Source organism: Eleginops maclovinus, chromosome 5 (genome assembly GCF_036324505.1).
Source record: "Eleginops maclovinus isolate JMC-PN-2008 ecotype Puerto Natales chromosome 5, JC_Emac_rtc_rv5, whole genome shotgun sequence".
NCBI lineage: Eukaryota > Metazoa > Chordata > Actinopteri > Perciformes > Eleginopidae > Eleginops > Eleginops maclovinus.
In genome coordinates, this window is record NC_086353.1 from 1,078,145 (window position 1) to 1,098,766 (window position 20,622).

The 20,622-nt window shown below is 41.8% G+C and overlaps 1 protein-coding gene across 1 annotated transcript in view; it reads left to right on the top strand.

Moving 5' to 3' along the window:
- slit1b (slit homolog 1b (Drosophila)) overlaps window positions 1-20,622 on the top strand; it is a 57,163-nt gene that overhangs the window by 3,422 nt on the left and 33,119 nt on the right. The window contains exons 2-4 of the mRNA XM_063883689.1: window positions 10,413-10,484; window positions 12,062-12,133; window positions 12,223-12,294. Coding sequence (XP_063739759.1) covers window positions 10,413-10,484; window positions 12,062-12,133; window positions 12,223-12,294 — 216 coding nt within the window. The remainder of the gene's footprint in view (window positions 1-10,412; window positions 10,485-12,061; window positions 12,134-12,222; window positions 12,295-20,622) is intronic.

Below are 20,622 nucleotides of genomic sequence, written 5' to 3' on the forward strand. Positions count from 1 at the left end.
ACATTCATGATCACTGAAGTCCCATCCTTCTTGTTCACCTGTGAACATGAAACAGATGGTTAAAAATCACAAGAAATGGTTGACCTGTGCTACAGTGTGAAGTCTTGTTCGTCTATAACCATGGCAGGAATTTGAGGCAGATAAACTTGAAAAGTGACTTCATTTAAAAACACCTAAGATACATTTTCAAGTATCTCCGGTGTGATCTAGCCAGTGGCATATTTTTGTCATCAAGGATCTGAGACAGTTCTGCCTGCCCCCTTATACAATGGAGCTGAATCATAGTTTGTTTGCTCCGAACATTGGAAAAACACTTTCCCACGGATCAGAAGCAGGTCTTCTGTAAACCATGTGTCTGGTCCTCTTAATAATGTACAGAACACGCTGTTCGACATTTGTCAAAAGGACTTTGGCAGAAAGTACTTCTAAAGTAAACTCGTTCTGGGAACTGTCCAAACGAAACGAGGACATTATTTCTGGAACGTTTTTAAATGCTTTGACTGCAGTGATGACATATTTTTGAAGGCTGTCCCGTAAGTTAGAAGAAGCGTAAATGCAATAACCAGAAGTACAAAGCTAATGTTGGCCTATAGAGGAACGACAGAACGGTCAAATGACTTCATGTCACCACCGCTAAGCTAAAGGCAGCTAATGTTGGGCTATAAAGGAACTACAGCACGGTCACATGACTTCATGTCACCACCGCTAAGCTAAAGGCGGCTAACGTTGGGCTATAAAGGAACTACAGCACGGTCACATGACTTCACGTCACCACCGCTAAGCTAAAGGAGGCTAATGTTGGGCTATAAAGGAACTACAGCACGGTCACATGACTTCAGGTCACCACCGCTAAGCTAAAGGAGGCTAATGTTGGGCTCTAAAGGAACTACAGCACGGTCACATGACTTCACGTCACCACCGCTAAGCTAAAGGAGGCTAATGTTGGGCTATAAAGGAACTACAGCACGGTCACATGACTTCAGGTCACCACCGCTAAGCTAAAGGAGGCTAATGTTGTGCGTGATGACGTTTAGTCGTCTCATTTAGAGACTTGTTAGCAACAGATTTTAAATTCACCAGTGGGGTATTTAATGACGTATTTTATATTGTCTGAAAATCTCTTCAGCTTGTGTTAACCACACAGTTTATATGAGCCATCTAACCAAAACCACTTCAAGACAAGGGAACTACAAGTTGCAAAACACTAAATAATTTCCAGGTTTTAAGACTAATTCCAGAAGCTTTGGAAGTCCATTTTAACACCACTGCATTGGGATGACAACAGACACTTCAGCAAGAGTTATCTCAGAAACGTTCCCATGCTTTTTTTGCGCTGTGAGTGAACTGACCCTTTTAAGAGTACAAGACCTACATGAGCAAATGACCAATGACGGGTTACTCCGTGCATGTAAACAGCCCCAATGTGACCTCTGCTCAGACAGTCTACCATCCTGCAGACTCAGACCGCCTCTGCCCCGCAGTAACTCATTAAATAGCTATTTGTTAGAGGGCTTGTCGCCCAATTAGCATGTAAAGTGATCTGAGTGTGTGTGTCAGCTGGACAGCTAGCCACTGGGGGAAGAAAGCAAGTGGTGTGTGAGAGAGAGAGAGGGAGAAACAGAGTGTGTGTGTGTACAGTATTCCCCGGGAGACGGGCAGCAATAAGAGGGTCGTTTATCAAGGTGACTGCAGTCAAACCAAACAGCCCCCCCTCCTTGTTGGATTGTCATGGCAACACTGAAAAATGGATGTCGCTTTGGGCCACGATGAGCATGGTAATTTGAGCCGAGGAAAGGGGAAAGTGTGTGAGAAAGGGAATGTGAGAGAATCTGTGAATGCACTGGTATTCGAGAAAAGAATAGACTTACAGGCAACGTTTCTTGTCAATTACTCAGCAATCTTTTCATGTTAAAGTAATGAAACATCATCAATTTATCATTGTTAGGGTAGGGTTGGGGTTTATCAAACAGAGCCTTTTTCACCCAGGTATTAAGTTTCCTGCTCAGAAACCAAACTCTTAACCAGTTTTACTCATTTATAATTGTCTATACCACAGGGACATATAGAAAATAAGAGCTGCTGATCATGCACAATCATTCCTTTTATAAAAAAGAGCGGTCAGGATAGAAGATAGTACAGCTTTTATGCTCCCACTATCTGGAATAAACTCCCAGTATCCTGCAGGTCGGCTACGACTCTTTCTATTTTTGAAACCAGACTGAAAACGTATCTTTTTACCGCTGCTTTTCATTGAGCTGTTCATAGGTCACGCTGCAGAGTGGTTTTGAGTAATGTTTTTCATGCCTGTTGTGTTTACCCCACTATCTTTGCTTCTTAATGGCTGTTTTTAAATGCCATTTGTATGATGTGTTTCTACTGCATTTGCTTTTCAACGTTGTCTATTTTGTTTTGTAAAGCAGAATTGCCGTGTGCTGAAAGGTGCTCTATAAATAAACTTGCCTTACAATTTCATTATCGCTTGGACCTTTGCTTTGTTTTGTTTATCTATCATACAGGTACTGGTTTTACTCCAAGAAGGCATTTCCTGTAGTTTTAAATATCTAAGGCCCTCTTGTGATGAGAACAGTTCAGATTAAGCTTTCTTTTATACAAATTGAGGTTAAAAAATGGACGAGTAAATCAACCTGTGTGGACATTTTCCATAGTTTTCAAACTTTAAAAGATTTATCCTAATACGTTTATGACATTGGAATTAAAACGTTTTTTAATTTTCTGCAGATTTTGTTCTTTGATAGTAGAAGCTTCAGTATAAAAAGAGGACTAGAAGAGGGGCATGAGTGATTTGAACTAGTGGTCACATGGTATTTAAACAGTGTGTGTTCAATGCTGCACTGGATTAAAAAGCGAAAACCTTTCCCTCCTCAAGATAAGAAATAAAGTTTCATATACAGGTTATACAACATGACAAACAATTGAGTTCAAGAAATGGTTTTGTTTTGTGAAAATCTGTGAAAAAGTTCAGTAATTTTACCAGATCAATCATGCACAACTCAAAGTTTCTGCAGGAGGGTTTGTTACTAAAGCGTGTCCAGTTTTAACTCCTACTGCTTGAAGTCATCTTTAAACAGACTGTCTGCGTGTGAAAGTGTGAGGAAGTGCATGTCGAGGTCTCTGTCAGACTCCGATGTTTATCTTCCTGTATCTAAGGGAGAGAGAGAGTGGTGTGTGTGCTCCATCAATGCAGAGTTCCTGGAAACACTCTCCTCAAACATAAATAACTGAAGCAGGGAGAATCAGAGCTACACACAGCAGTCAGTCACACACTGCAAACTAAAACACACTCAAACGCTGTTATTTATTTTCCTTTATGCCCCATTACTGTATAGATTGAGAAAAGTATTCATGAAGCTACATGTGTGTTTGTGTTGGGTTCCTTTGTATGAATTTAGCCGCCAGTGAGGCAACTAATTAGTGGAAATGAGGGCTCTCAACAAGCTCACCTGGTTTATTAAAGCCCAACAACTGTTCGCAATCTTTCTCTGTCTGTGTGTTGTAATCCGAGTTGCTATGTGCTTGGTTAATATAGCCTTGTATGCACGCAAGTCCATGTGTGTTGGCTCCAATGAATAGCTAACGGCCGCCGCTCTGCACTCTTATATGGCAGCTACTGATGAAAACGTTTTCCCGACTGATGGCATTGACTACGAAATGTAGCAACCACCCCTTAAACCACTTCTAAGGTGAAAGCTGTACACTCTTTCGTCACTGTTGCATTTGTTTGTGACTGTTCGCTACCTTAGCAATGTTAGCGATGCTACCTGCTAGCCACCGGGTCAGCTGAGGCAATCCCTCAGTCTTGGATATGCTCTGAATTCTACTCAAAGCACTTACTAAAAACCTCTTTGAAGAACAAAAATGGAAACAGAACTTTATGAAACAGTGTCCGTTTAACTCGAGATGATCCACAGATGCTGACTGGCTTTCATAGTTGACCATCAGCAGTGAGATCTGTCGACTGTCCTGAGGAACCTGGACATTGTTTGACTAGAAAGACATGCTGAGGTTTGTTGGGATGGTTTCATTTTCTTTAAAAGCTCAACAAATTGAAACTAAACTTCCTCCTTTGCACATTTGTTAGTAGTAAAGTAGCTAAATGATTTTGTCCCCCTTTCTCTCTCAGTCTTACACACACTCTCTCACACACACACACACGCACACACACTTGTTTCCCAGTTTCATTAGCAATTACTGCCACCTCAGCCCCTCGCTCCCATCTCCTTCTCTGTCCATCTCTTATAATCATCTCACCATTTCCCCCGCAGCCTCTCAGTGGGGAAGACGCCGCTAATGAAGTGTCATTAGACCTGAACGTGTGTGTGTGTGGTCGCTGATATTAGTCACATCCACCATGCTGCATCAGGAGAACGCAATGAAGGGAGGAGGAGGAGGAGGTGGTGGGGGAAGAAGAGTTGTTTAAGGCTATCAGGGGAAAAGGAGGAAGAGGGGAGGTGAACATAAAGAAGGGAACTGAGGATGGAGGGAAGGATGATGATATGAAAGAGGTGTTGTAGAGAGGAGGAGGGAAAGATGATTGCTTTTACATCTGCACTGCAGCATCGTGTTGACTCAGTAATATTTCACACAGCACGTTTTCAGGAGTTTTCTTTCCTGTGCAGAGCAGGAGAATATCTGCCGCCCGTGTCCTGGAGGGATGTCGGTCTTGGTCAGATGTCGGTCCAAATGAAGCACCATTTACAAACCTCCCGCTCGGTCACATCTTGTACTGATTGCTCTCTTCTCATGTGACCAAACAAAGGAAGAAACCACCCCGGGGTTTTGCCCAGAATGGCTCTGAATATGTATTGAGAAAGGGTTAGTGGGTTTGGAGCACGGTCCTAATAGATTCCTGTCCTTATGGTGTGTTTGACTTTGTTTGAGCCTTTTTAATACTGGGGTTTCACTACCCGAGATGACCCTGACAGGATGTGTTCAGGATCCTGGTTCTGCGGTGGGGTTTGTCGGGACTGAATCCAAACCAACTACAGAAACACGGTTTTTAGATTTAAGCTGCTACTCACAGTCTATTGTCAGACCAGCTCTATACCTGCCAAACTGCACCACCAATAATGAAGTAGTAAATGCAGCATTTCAGATCTTCAGACACATAAAAGCTGATGGTTTGTAGGTGGAATTCAGAGCGGCGTTAGCACACGTTAGCTCACATCTGTTTTGGTGAAACATTTTTTGTCATAATATCTGTTCATATTTGTAAAATCCTGTCTGTGAGTGTTACAAAATGTTATAAACCTTGTGTTTCGAGTTCCCGTCGTGAGGCTGGTTTTGGTCATAATTCCCGTTTAGAGCTGCTTTTTGTTTTCTCTGTGCAATTAAAGAAAAAACAAACACAAACAGCATGTCCACCTCCATAAGGGTACTTAGTTCAACATGTTTACTTCTACTGCACTACAGTTCAGAAGTAAATGGTGTACTTCTACTCCACTACACTTCAGAAGTAAATGGTGTACTTTTACTTTTTTTTCCACTACATTTATTTAACACCTTTAGTTGCTTTACAGATTTGGATGAATGATGGTAAATATAATCAGCCCTTAAATCAGACTTTAGTTCACCTGGAGTAAATTCAGCATCTGAGTACTTCTACTTTACTCAAGTACAAAATCTGAGTACTTCTACTTTACTCAAGTACAAGACCTGAGTACTTCTACTTTACTCAAGAACAAGATTTGAGTACTTCTACTTTACTCAAGTACAAGATCTGAGTACTTCTACTTTTACTCAAGTACAAGATCTGAGTACTTCTACTTTACTCAAGAACAAGATTTGAGTACTTCTACTTTACTCAAGTACAAGATCTGAGTACTTCTACTTTACTCAAGTACAAAATCTGAGTACTTCTACCTTTACTCAAGTACAAGATCTGAGTACTTCTACTTTTACTCAAGTACAAGATCTGAGTACTTCTACTTTTACTCAAGAACAAGATCTGAGTACTTCTACTTTTAATCAAGAACAAGATCTGAGTACTTCTACTTTACTCAAGTACAGGATCTGAGTACTTCTACTTTTACTCAAGTACAAGATCTGAGTACTTCTACTTTTACTCAAGAACAAGATCTGAGTACTTCTACTTTTACTCAAGTACAGGATCTGAGTACTTCTACTTTTACTCAAGAACAAGATCTGAGTACTTCTACTTTACTCAAGTACAAGATCTGAGTACTTCTACTTTACTCAAGAACAAGATCTGAGTACTTCTACTTTACTCAAGTACAAGATCTGAGTACTTCTACTTTACTCAAGTACAAAATCTGAGTACTTCTACTTTACTCAAGTACAAGACCTGAGTACTTATACATTACTCAAGTACAGGATCTGAGTACTTCTACTTTACTCAAGAACAAGATCTGAGTACTTCTACTTTTACTCAAGTACAAATCTCTACCCTTTTTGTCGGTACTTGAATAGTATTGAGGTTGGATACCCGTCTCTCTTTCCAAATCAGTGCTTCTACTCTCTTTATGTCCCTTATCTTTATTCCTCTCCCTCTAACCATGTCATCATCTCTCTCCATGCCCCCCCCCCCCCTCATGTTCTACCTCCATGTCAGATCTAACGGTGGAGAGCAGAGCTGAGCGGATCAACTGCCTCACTGCCCACTGAGGCTGTGTGTGTGTGTGTGTTTGTGTGTGTGAGACGCGTTCTGCTTTAATGAGCCATTGTTTGGCAGAGTCTCCACTCGAGGGGAGTCTGTCGCTCAGCTGACCCCTGACCCCGCCATGCTGCACAAAACTCGATTAACCACGCCTCATCAGCGCTGTGTTTGCGCTTATCCTTCCCCTCGTGTCCCTTTCCTCCCCCTCAGACCGATGTTGTGAGGATCCTGTAATCAGAGGCAGATATTTCTCTGACTTGGTGTGTGTCCGAGGATTGCTTTTATAGTGTGGGACAATCTGGCCATCGCTCGCTGTACATCTCTCTCCCTCATCTTGCTTGTTTTGCCCGTGCGGTCAAACTGTCAGGGTAATTTCACACATATCCAGGCAGTGATTCTGGACCCCCCGCCTCAACCAGCCAATCCCCCCCCACAGTATCTAAAAAATACCAGCTTCAGACCTCCACAAATCGTATTTTCTTTCCCCCAGTGGGATGAGATTACTATACCTTGAAACATTTTCCATTCCCAAAGGTCTTTGTATCGACTCTAGTGGAGAAATGTGCCGTGCCAGTGTGAGTTACATTGTCCAGAACGAGGCTTGAAGTGAGAGCCAAAGCGAGGCAAACCGTGCCATGGTTCTGTATGCCAAACTCCAACTGGATTGAACACTTTTGGGCAGGATTACATGAATCCATTGCCAATCAATAAATACCTTTTATACTGGCGAGAACAAAGGAGAACTGGTGGAGGAGATGGCAGGTTAAACCAAATTAAACTCAGATTTTCCGAAGGTATAGTCTGTAGTATTCTAGTTCTGATAAACCTGACTACTTTTACTGATCCACCTGTATTTATTTAGTGCATTGGTTCGGTGTAGCCCTACTGGTTTTCTGGTGGGAGAAGCTTATCAGGTCAAGAAAGAAGTAAATACAGAGTGGTTCAACATGGCACTCTTTGGTTCTTATAATGAGTAGGTAAGCGTTTGTCCAAAATAATAGGAGATAAATCCATGAAGGAAAAAGATTTTTAGTCTCCCTGGCCAAATGGGAACTTCTCCTGGAGGATAGAGAGGATTTGACCCAAATTGGCTTCCAAGTAGACCCACAAAGTTTGCAGACACACTCCCAGTTGGTCAAATTAGTTTTTGTGTTGTTTGTTGTCGTTAGTTTTTTTGTTGTTTGTGGACAAAATCCCCTCTGTGCTCAAAAGTAACCATGCAAAGAATCAAAAATCAGGAAAACGTTGTTCTTAAAGTATCACTCATTTTTTAACTCTCAAGTCATCTGCATCCACACCTGTATTTTGCTCAGTAACTGTGGGATTGTGAACCCAAGCCTTTACTTTAAATACATAAAGGATACATGGGAACAAATGGGGGAAATGTCTCTTGAAAGCCAAAAAGTCTTGGTTCAGATTTGGTTTTTTTGTTTGGCTCGTTCTCTTTCATAGACTTGTATTTTCCTCTTCTTTGTCAGGTGTTTTCTTTGCATAGATCCTGTTCACACACCCAAACCACAACCTCCACTCTGTCTCTCTCTCCCTCTCTCTCTCTCTCTCTCTCTCTCTTTCTGTCTCTCTCTCTCTCTCCCTCTCTCCCTCTCTCCTTTATACAAGGACAAGGTCACACTCTGCTCCACCCTTTACAGTAGTACAAGAACATGACACTCCACCCACACACACACACACACACACACCCACACACACACACACACACACTCAGGTACGCACACAGGATTTTGTTACCTCTCCTTCTACAAAGCCTCGTGGGAAGAATGACCTCATGCCCTCTCTTTCTCCGCAGCTGTCAATCAAAGCAGACAATGAGGTTGAAGGGTTAAAGCTCTCCTGGTGGAGCAGCCTGAACCACTGTGTGACCTTACACACACTGACACTAACAGATGATACAGAAAGTGTGTCAAAAACGGCTGTATGAAGCATGAACAGTGAGAGACCTTTAGTGATATTTAAGATCAGAAATGATTTTATTTTTAGGAAAACCTGCCTTTAATGAAGCATATTCAGACAGTAGCTTAACATTGAAACACATGAGCACTACAGGTTAAAAGAAGCAGCAATAGAATCTGAGCTCCGTTTGAGTTTAACACACACAGTTAATCTCACATTGGCTGGCGCTTCCGTCGATGCTTGAAAAGTTGAACTTTTCGTAACTTTCACCGCGAGCAACAGAGCCAAAGCGAAGCAACGGAACCACAATGCAGTTCGGCAACGCTTGACATTCAAAGTGAATGGGAAGGTCCGTCAAGCGTCAACGCAACGGAACCGTGTGGATGGGCCGTTAAAGTATTAGCCTACAGAACAGAACAGGATACAGAGAAGAGATAACATCCGATCCATTCAGAGTTATGAGTCAAACATTTATAAAAAGTGAGATTTTTTAGAAAAAGTTGAATTATGAAAATAGTTGAAATTTGGGAAAATAAGTCAGATTTGGTTTTTTTCCGTAAATTACAAAGATATTTGTAAATTAAAAAATAGTCGTAAATATAAGTAGAAATTGGAGAAAAAAGTCAGAATTTTAGCAAAAAAAGTCTGAAGTTTTAAGAATAAATGCAAATTTTGAATTTAGAAAAAATGGACATTTTGAAAATAAATCCGATTTTCCTTTTTTTTTAAGAAAAGTGACAATTTGAAAAGAAAACCAAAAGGAAGTATATCAGAGACAAAAACTCAGAATTCTAAAAAGGAAAAATTATTAGGGCCACATCCAGATCTCATGAAGCAGTTTCAGGCAGTAGTATAGATTCCCTCTTAGAGTATTAGCCTACAGAACAGATCAGCTGACAGAGGAGAGATAACATCTGATCCGTTAACAACAAACACTATATGCTCTAAGCTGTTACTCTACAAGCCTGCTCACTTTGGAAGGAATCTCTACTGTTCGTCTAACAACCGTAAGAGAGAAATCGTTTCTGGCGTCTCCAAGCTGACGTTGGCTGATTTACAGTACAAAAAACACCCCCCAAAAAAGCAGCTTGTCCTCAAAATGAACTCCCACTGAAGTCTCTCTCCTCTACAAACTGAGTGAAAATAACTTCAAAGAGCAGAAACAATGAGCCGTACAGCAGAGGGATATTTACACAGTGTGCATGGTAAATGTCCTTGAGGAAAGATCTCACTATGAGCAAAAAGTTGAAGACTTTAATGAGTGCTGTGCTGGCAGACAGGGACTTCCAGTGGCAAGTTAATCTGCTGCTTTCACTAATTGATGCAGATTCAAAGGCAATTCAAACCATATTAACATTTTTGGATGCATCATTCTATCTAGTATTTCAAAGCTGGTCAGGAACAAACTCTCAAGACGGACAGAAGAGGTTGTCTCGGTCCAGTACGGCAAAGTCCCTGGGAGGTTAAAGATATTGAGATATAACAATCAAGGACGCAAATTTGACTTTATTGCTTCCTTTTCTTCTCAAAAGAACGTTCGGATAGGCATATTCTGAAGTGCTGCCACAGAATTGTACAACAGCTTTTACATTTTCACACTAGAGCTCAACGTGTTGAAATGTATAGACATTTCATGCAAAATTCATTCATTTAACTGAACTTTTGTACCTTTTTGAGGTTCAAGTTAAATCTGTCTCTGAAAAAATGACAACATACATGAAGTTGTATTCTTCCCAAGGCCGCACATTTTTGTATTATTGAACAGGTCTTTTTGTACATTTCTCTGCCTATGCCATTGCTCATTTCTAAATTCCTCAGTCCTCGGTGTACTGCCCGTTCTCTAATCTGTATTCTTGTTTGTTTATTCCAGGGATCTGAACGGGAACAACCTGACAGTGATCACCAAGTCGGACTTCGCTGGTCTCAAACACCTCCGAGTCCTGTAAGTCACATTAACTCAATCACTTTCATACGCAGTTGTGTCTTTTACATGTCCATATTATCAATAACACCTTTAAATCAGCGTCTCAGGGATTATTTCCCAGCTGCCAGGCTCTTTGTTGACGGTGCGACAGCTTGTATGTGTTCAGCAAATTCTTTCCCACAATTCTTTGCTGGTTTTATGTGTGAGGAATGTGGGAATCCTGGCTGCGGTGCGAGCATCAGCAGCCAGAGGGAACAGAGCTCTGCAGTGACACCCGAGCCACCCAGAGGTGCTTGTCGGGTGTCAGTGTCAGTCAGATTTACAACAAGGAGGGGTTTTATCCGCAACCTTTTCACCTGGACACACAGCGCCCTGCGGGAGAGGCAGCCGTGATGGGAGAGTCCTGTGTTTACCATGGGTGTCAGGGGTGCACATTAAGGAGGTGAAAGGATGACACGCCGGGAAGTAATGACATCTCCGGGGGCTCAGAGCAGATTAACAGCATGCTGGGAGCCTGGGGTCGTTTCTGTCAGGAGGGGATTGAGTGTAACACCAGAGGTTTATTATGTGGAAGTCTGCAGAGTGCATTTACCAAAACGTCCAGATCCCAGCGGCTACTGTGTGGGACACAATAAGGGATGGGGATTTCCAATTTGATTAATAAGAGGTTAAGTTTCCTTCTTTGTGCAGGGTGTCAAAAATCACAATCCTTGCTTATTATATCACCCTCAAATAGCTACATGCTGTTGTTCGTTTTTCTTTCTGTCCTTTTAATGGCACATTGTCCAGCAGCGCACTCAGTCAGTAGGGGCTTGGACTGGGAATCGTAGGGTCGCCGGTTCAAGTCCCCGAACAGACTTGAAATATGGAAGTGGACTGCTACTTGGAGAGGTCCCAGTTCATCTCCTAGGCCCTGCTGTGGTGCCCTTGAGCAAGGCACCGGACACCTCCAATCCCCCCTACCCATTGCTCCCCGGGCGCTGCACAATAGCTGCCCACTGCTCCTAGTACTAGGATGGGTTAAATGCAGAGGACCAATTTCACTGTGTGTGCTCTGCTGTGTGCATGTATGTGACAAATAGAGATGGTTTCATCCTCCAATTCTATCTATCTATCTACATTAATGCCCTCGTTTTTCTATAATAAATAGCATTTCTAGGAATCAATAATTACATATTTTATTTCTGCAACACTGGGTTGCGCAACAAAATCCAGATGGAGCCAAATCCATTTATCCTACACGAGGAAAACATGACCAACCAGACAAGAACAGGAGCAGTAGTGCTTTCCCGTAGAGCGTTATGCAAACAAACTGTGGTTCAATCCTGCGCAGATAATATAACCGGCATTTGGGGAAAAACTGTACATCTTTGAAATTTGAGCATCAATCATCGTGATGAGTCCACATCCTCTTTTCCACCTGCACATGTTCCTCCTTTCCTGTATGCATTGATGTCTGTTGTAATATATTCTAATGTTTCTGATGTGCTACAAATACAAATAATAAATAATACGTGTATCATGATGTAGTTCAAATTGCATTTATTCTCAATGTGTTTTACTGTTATTTTAATGATCTATTTTGTTGATTGCAGTCATCTGATGGAGAACCAGATCAGCACCGTGGAGAGAGGAGCTTTTGATGAGCTGAAGGAGCTGGAGAGACTGTAGGAGAACACACATGCATATAGAACACATTTCCATTCAAATGACTCGAACGTTAACTTATCCAACACGTGTCTTTTTGTCCATCCAGTCGCCTCAATAAGAACCACCTCAGCCAGTTTCCAGAGCTGCTGTTCCAGAAGAACGAACTCCTCTCTCGACTGTGAGTGCCCTAAAATCTCTGCTTAACTCTCTTCAAACATCTCTACCTCATAAAGTGCTATACATAATTAGTTAGCATCACAAGGGCTTCCTCATGCTCACTCATTCCCGGGTTAAGGACTCATTCCTGCACCCGTCTGTGCTCTTACTTTACTGACAGATTTTATACTGCATGTGCATTTTCCATCACAAACGCCCACAGTTGTTGTTGATAGCAGGAATGAAAACACACAGTGCTCGGTGTTGAGGGATCTGATCATATCCCCTCTGATCGAGTTGCTGCATGCTCTAATTAATGCCATGGCTGATGGAGTCACAGCGTCCAAAATTAACTTTTTGGTGAGTCTGCCCGTGGCTCAGTGTGTTGCAGTGAAGTAGGTCTATCTCAGAAACCTGCCAAAGGGCCGTTGACCTCATTTATTTTATTTGCCAACATGGATTTTTACTCTCATTTGGAGAGTAGCGGGGGCTAATTTTAGAGCACGGAGAGGAGATGTTTGTTTCTCTGCAAACTTTATTGGATTTAGGAGGGCTATATGATGCCCCTTAAAGCTCCACTCTGGTGAGGAATAGTATGTGTGTTTGTTGTGTTAGCTGAAAGGTGGAGGGTCTTTCCATCTTTCAGCTAACACACTAAGTTCTTCTTGTCTACCTACAGGTTTAAAAAAATATATATAAAAGAACTTAATGCATGTTTTCCGTGTCTTTACTTTATGTATTTCATGTCAGGTTCATTTATATAACACGTTTCAACAACAAGATCATTCAAAATGCTTTACAGAAAGAAGTTAAAAGCATTCAGAAATTGCATTTAAACATTTAAGCATATGAATAGTTGTTAGACTCAATAAAAGGCAGCAGTTTTCCTGGAGTTTGTTCCAGATATTTGGAGCATAAACACCAAATGCCGCTTCTCTATGGTTAGTTTTAAGTAGCTCTAGATGGTTCATAGTGTCGCAGAAGATTAGAAATACAGCCAAAGGAATTTTGTTTTTGGGTGCAAAAACAGTCAATTCACTCTGAATTTTAAGAGAACTCAAACCACAGTTTAAACCCATAAGCAAAAGTACATTTACACTGCACATTATCTACCATAAAGACATTTTTAATAACTGAAATGTGTCCTTTTACAGGAACAAAGCATCTCATGTACAGTACCGACTTCAGGCTGCATGCTTGCCAGTTTTAGATCAAAAATTGACCCATTTTTTTTCTCACCTAGAAAACATTCACATAGTCTCCCTTCGGACAGCAGAGGAACCACAAATACTTCCCACAATCCCACAGGAGCGGGAGGCGCAGCTAAACACTTTAATTTGACAACTAAACACACACACACACACACACACACACACACACACACACACACACACACACACACACACACACACACACACACACACACACACACACAAAGACCTTTTTTTTTGTTTAATAACTGCAAGCTTGGAAGCAATTGGTTACTATGTGGCTAAACGTGTCACACACACACACTCGCTGCTCTACAGTCTTTGTTGTGTGTGTGTGTGTGTGTGTGTGTGTGTGTGTGTGTGTGTGTGTGTGTGTGTGTGTGTGTGTGTGTGTGTGTGTGTGTGTGTGTGTGTGTGTGTGTGTGTGTGTGTGTGTGTGTGTGTGTGTGTGTGTGTGTGTGTGTGTGTGTGTGTGTGTGTGTAGTGTAGCATGGGGGAATGTATCTGCTACTGCCTGGAGACGCCGGGATACACACACACAAACAATGCTGCAGAGAGGGAAAGAAAAGCAAACACTGCTTAATTAGCTTTTCTCAATGATTGATTCATTTATGACACTGATGTGTTTTCGGACGTGTGTGTGTCTGTGTGTCTGTGTGTCTGTGTGTCTGTGTGTCTGTGTGTCTGTGTGTGGAGGTATGTCTGTTTGTGGATGTGTCTGTCCTGATTATTTGCTGTTTGCCTTTTTGGCAATTTCACACTCTGGCTCCCATCAAGGAATGCCGAGATGGACTTGGCGTGTTCGATCAATCAGCACACACACACACACACACACACACACACACACACACACACACACACACACACACACACACACACACACACACACACACACACACACACACACACACACACACACACACACACAAATCAGTGCAGAGCCATTAGCACTTCCTCCACGAGTGATTTCTTTTCCTCTCGCTGTGTTGATGGACTCCATAAAGCTTGGTGTCCCTCGGAAACACAAACACACACACGCACGCGCGCACACACACACACACACACACACACACACACACACACACACACACACACACACACACACGCTTCTTATTGTGTCTGTGCATCTGTCTCTCTTCGGCCAAATTAGCTGCAGTCATACTTCCTACAGCTTACATCCATCTCTCCACACATCCCTCAAATTACTATCCTTTGTCTGTCTTTGATCGACATGGTTTGTGTTTTTATAGATTTTTGATGTCTCTACACATTTACTGATCAAATCATGGTTGCTGCCTGTGAGAGGCTGCAACGGTTCGCTGTAAATCCCCTCTACTGCACATATTTACTGTACAGAGGTCCTTGTGAATCACTACTATATGATTCAAGATGCAAGGCCTTACTGCACAGTAGTGTAGAAATGGCAATGAGAATCTTAAGTCCCAGGCTCCTCCAACACTGCAACACAGCTATATGTATATATGGCAAAGTTCCGAGACATTTACTGTAAAGGAGGCGATGCAACGCTGTCTTTAAATATCCTATATCATGTTGGATTTCTTCACGAAGCAGGTTTATTAGTGTCTTGTCAAAACTAAACCTGTTTGATCACAGTTTCCTCCTCAGGCTTGGTTTACTCTCTTGTGAGTAAAGATAAAGATAGGAAATAAAAAGGATGCAAGGAGGGATATCAAGGGAAGGAAAGAGTGTCATCATTTCCTCATTTATCTCCAGGAAATATTTATTGTCTCTCGTTTGTTTCATTTATTGCCAAATTGATGCTTCCCTTGTTCCATAGTTAGCTGAATTTCAGATCATGTATCGTGATTTTGCATCGAACTGCAGCTGTAGCCTGAGGTTAACTTACAGATTGAACTCATAACCAAACAGCAGTGCATTCCTGTCGTGACTTTTCTTTATTTTGCATCATGTAACATGTAAATACAGGCACGTACACACATGCGTTCTTTACTGTCAGCTTGTCAATTTCCCTTCCCTCTTTGCCTGAACTCCTCTCCCTCTCTTTGTGCGAAGGCTTCTCTCCACACCCTCTCACAGCCCTTTGTGTGTTTGATGATACCCAGAGGCTGCATGAATGTGTGAAGTACCACTGTGCCCCCTCCCTTTAGCCCAGGGGAACCCAAGAATTATGGGAGTGTAGTTTTAATGTCTCGCTCACACACACTCACCTTGACCTGGAGGTGAACTGTCTGCTCAGCAAGGGAACGCTGCGCTCCAGGGGGAAGTGCTGTCGACTGTGGTCCAATGGGAGTTCCTCTTTCAGACGCAATGTTTGTTGGACTTCCTGTCAATGTAGTTTTGACTAAGAAATAATGTTACCATCTTCTGGACAAACGGTGCCTCATGCAATCACTTTGATGTAAAGCACAAATCTGAATGAGATCCTGTTTGAAATGTTCTTAAAGGGGCCATGTGGGATTTTGCTCCCCTATTAGAAACTATGGAGCGATGTTCTTGCCTGCATGATGCAAATGCACAAGCGTGTGGGCAATGCTTTACACAGGAAATAAATAAATTGTGCAATGCATCTGGATAGAACCTGCATTTACTGGCTAATACTGTTAGCAACTATCTTAAAATGCTTCCCTCCAGCTCATGTCAACACATAGTTGATCACACGTAGCATCATCAGTGGGTTTACCACTAGTGTGGTTACTGCGTCCGAAATACATTTTTCTACCTTGCCTGGGAAGACGAGATGCTCTCAATTCAAACCTCTGAAAATACACGAGTTACTGTAAATGAAAACTAAAACCTCACAGAGACAGAAGTATTGGGACACTCCTAGTACTCAAGCACATAGCCATGCAGTCTGCCTTTACAAACATCAGTGAAAGAATGAGAAAAGGAAAGGATTTATCCAATATATGTCTCAATGGTATGGTTTTACAAGACAAACAAATACAGAAAACACTACAAAAAACACGTTTTCCAGTCAGAAATGTACAAATACATCTAATTATATCATTGAAAAATGTATTCTATGAAGAAAGCCAATATAGAAATAATCCCTATCCTTATTCAAACAAAATACCTCCTTATAAGAAACCTTGACATACAGTATTTCCCCATCTTAATGAGCCAGTTTAGTTTCAGTATATAGTTTCAATGATGATTTTTTAACCCTAACTCCAGAATGAGGCTGTTTTCTGACATCTTTAGTACGTTTTATAATTCAATTTCTACTGAATGTGGAGCTTCTGTGTTTAGCTTGGATGGCTACCTGTTGGTGGTTCGTGTCGCCAGCCAATTCCCCAAAAAGTGATCAAGGACAGCAATCTTTTTTAACCCTATTGGATGTAAAAAGTGCACGTTACGGGATAAAAAAGTAGTCCAGTATACTCCATCAGACATGTTTGTTGGGTGGTTGTTACGTCAGAAAACTCTTCCGATTCCTCTCCCCCAGGACAGTGCTTCAGTGCACGCTTGATTTAACGTGTTTGTTCGAGTGTGTCCTTGTGGTTACAGTAACTTTCCCATCAGACACTTGGAGAGTTTCTCTCATTAGGCACACAGGCAGACCTGTCCTCATTAGCGCAGTTGATTGGCATCTGAGAGGCTAATTAGCGGCGTGAAGCTAACGGAGGTGTGATAGCAGCTGCCGGGCGGCGGCTGTTTACAGGCTAACCGGAACGTGACCTCGCCGTTTACCAGACTAATTTACTGAGTCAGAGTGGCTGTGTGTGTGTGTGTGGGGGTGTGTGTGTGTGTGTGTGTGTGTGAGAGAGTGATAATTGCTTGCATTTGCAGTATTTATTTCTGTGTGCCTGCATTTGCACGTGCTAATTACTAACATTAACATCCGTACAGATGTGTGTGATTAGGTGACATGATTATTTATACTGTCTGCTGCGTGTGGGCAAAAGAAAGTCTATCCATATGTATTTATTATGTTGTGTTACCTCGGGGGAAATGTTGCATTTATGTCATTTCAGTGAGAGTTTCTGCTGTCTCACGGTGTTGTGGGATAATTGGCTGCATTTAGATCTGTGTGATTCTCTGCTTAAACCTGAGGAACAGTATAACTTGGGCTCATTTCAAAGCACATACACCAACTGAATGGATAAATTAATAGCCACCACGTTTACTCTTTAAGAGGGAGAGTAAAGCAATAGCATATTATTCTTAAAACCCCTTGAGGCAAACCTTATGATACTTGTCTATGTAATAAAATAGACTTTACTTGACATTGATGGCAGTTCTTAATAGAGTGCATCCAAGCTCTGGCAACACAGTATTGGGAATTATTGGGATTACTTTTAACATAGTATTCTTTTGAACAGATGACGGCAATGCACCAGGTTTTGGTCGTAATCAATATTTTTGAAGCTAAACTAAGTCTCTGTCTTCTTATTTCTGATCAAACATTGGTTGTTTGATAAATTGAAGGGCTGTTTGCTGTGCATGCAGACCCAGATATTATAAAGGATGATGGATTAGACTTTTCTATTGCATATATCATAGAAAAAGAGAACCGTGCTAGTTTGCTTTTTTGTATGAAGCGGAATAAAAGTTTTTTTCATTAAGCGTTTATGAACCTCACCTGACATCGCCAATATTGCAATATCGATGCTGAAACACTATTTTGCAGCACAACCTGCATTCTTTTACATGAGAGATGTACAGTAGGAGGTTGGGGTGTAATAAAAAGGAGATGTAGAAGAGGTAACGTGTTGAGTTATTCCCAGGTTTCAGAAAAGGTTCATTCCTGTCCTCTTTGATCGTTTCATGAATCATGATCAGATGTCAGAGCTTTCCTATTGTAATGTTCACTGACATATAATGTAGAGCCCCACTAGAAACTCAGATACTCGGCAGGTAGTGCATCATGGATGAATCTGTTGCCTGATGCAGCTAGAAAACAAGGTTGATCAAAGTGCCATCAAAGCCAAAACATGCCAAACATCTCACAGAGCTGCAGAGCTGGCGATACATTTCTAGGTCATGTCTTTACAACACATGTAGCCATTTGGTTCAGAGATACAAAACACACATTTCCCCTGCAAGATTTTATTTTTCATTGTGATATTTTCAAGTGTCCTTTATCCCAAATAGTGCTTCCCATGCTTTAAAAGAACACAGCACTCGTTCAAAGCACAGTGGATGAAAAGCGTCCAGCCGACAGCAGATATTCCTTTGTGTGTTCAGTCTATTTTGCACATGCATGCATTTTTCTATATTTGCATGATCTCCAGAGCTGGATTTTCCCAGAATTTTTAGTTTTCCCAAAGCCGGGAGTGCAGGACGCTCCCTGCTGCGTGCGGCAACAGCTTCACGCTGGATAACAGGATCTGTGGCGAGGACCGACAACTCACTCCCCGCTACACAAACCTGCTCAGCTGTTATTCTACAGCCCGGTGTGTGTGTGTGTGTGTGTTTGGTGTGTAGGTCAGGCCAGGAACACTGAGGTCTCCTGTCATGTCTGTCCAAAGTAAAGACACAAGGGTTGCTTTGTCTCAAATCCTTTCTGTACTTTGAGATTTTAATACCAAGGGAAATATCTGAATTGAGACACAGCAAGTGGGAAAGGGGAAGAGAAACATACCACTGCTCAAATATGAAATCACGAATGTCACGTTTCAGTTTCATTTTCTTTCTCTATTGTTTTGTCTTTCTGCCCCTCTCCCTCGCATTCTTCTTTCCCACCATCACCTTTGCTAGTGGGGGTTTTTAATCAAGTGCTCTGCTCCCCTGTGGATGGAGGAAGGAATAAAGCAGAGAGGGAAAGAAGTAGAGGATGTTTTTTATATGACTTAATAGACTCCATGGATGTACAATACAAAAGCTATTACTTCAGATAAAGTCTGAATTTGACGTCACAGCAGCTCCATTTGCAACTTGTACAAGGACAGATATGAAGACACAATACAGGAACATTTAACACAACATCAATCAGTAAGAGAAACATGAGAAACAAGACTCTTTAATGTGCATTTGATCTCTGTATTTACTGTTAGGATTGACAGGTGCACAAAGAAGAGCTTCAGTCTGACTTTATCTAAACGAGGCACCCGGTAGAGGAGTAAAACAGAGTAACTCTGGATGCAACATTTAGAGGGTCTAAGACTGTATTCCATTCCATATATATATCATCTCTTTCCCAATGGAAGTCAATAAGAAAAAGCCTTTTTAGGACCCTTGGTGTCACATGGAAGATTTAATTCCACAATTCGGTCACTATGACAAAGCCTCACACTTCCAGAGGGCTTCATTCAGGTCATGAACCCTTTCAGTTCAGTGTGTGTGTGTGTGTGTGTGTGTGTGTGTGTGTGTGTGTGTGTGTGTGTGTGTGAATAAACACTTACCCCTTTTATTTGTGTCTCCTAAGAGGAACATGTGTGTTTGTCACGCATATGCTACACCGCGTGTGTGTTGTTGCGTGTGTGTTGTGCAATTTCCTCGGGTTGTGTTGAATTAAGAGGCAGCCATGTTTCTCCTGGATGTAGTGTGAAGCTAATATTTAGCATGTGTGGTGTGTTTGCATGTTTAAGCTCAGTGTGTGTGTGTGTGTGTGTGTGTGTGTGTTTGTGGTCTTCAAATGTCAAACAAGAGGGTTCCCTCTCACTCTACGCTTCTATTTCCCCTTTTTATGCCATCTGAACTTCTTTCAACTTTTATTACCTTTACCCAAACCACAGAGCTAGAGGCCCTCTTCTGCTTTTTTGGTTAGGGGTTAGGGTTTCCCCTTTCCTGTGGTGGGTTATATTAGGCAAAGGCTAAAATCCCTGTCTTTTGTTTACTTCAAGAACATATTGACGTCTGTAAGACGTTCCGGCATGTTGTACGTGACAGCCTAAGAGGTTGACCAATCACAACAGAGCTGGCCAGCTAACCAATCAGAGCAGACTGGGGTCTGGTTTCAGACAGGGGGTGAAAAGAGGTGCTGCAGCACAGGCAGTATGAGAACAATAAAGAGCTTTCTGAACATTAAAGCATGGAGACATGTCCCAGGAGAGACATTACATACTGATATACACCTGAACATCAGCAGGAGAGGACTCTTTAAAGTAGAGACACTACATACTGATATACACCTGAACATCAGCAGGAGAGGACTCTTTAAAGTAGAGACACTACATACTGATATACACCTGAACATCAGCAGGAGAGGACTCTTT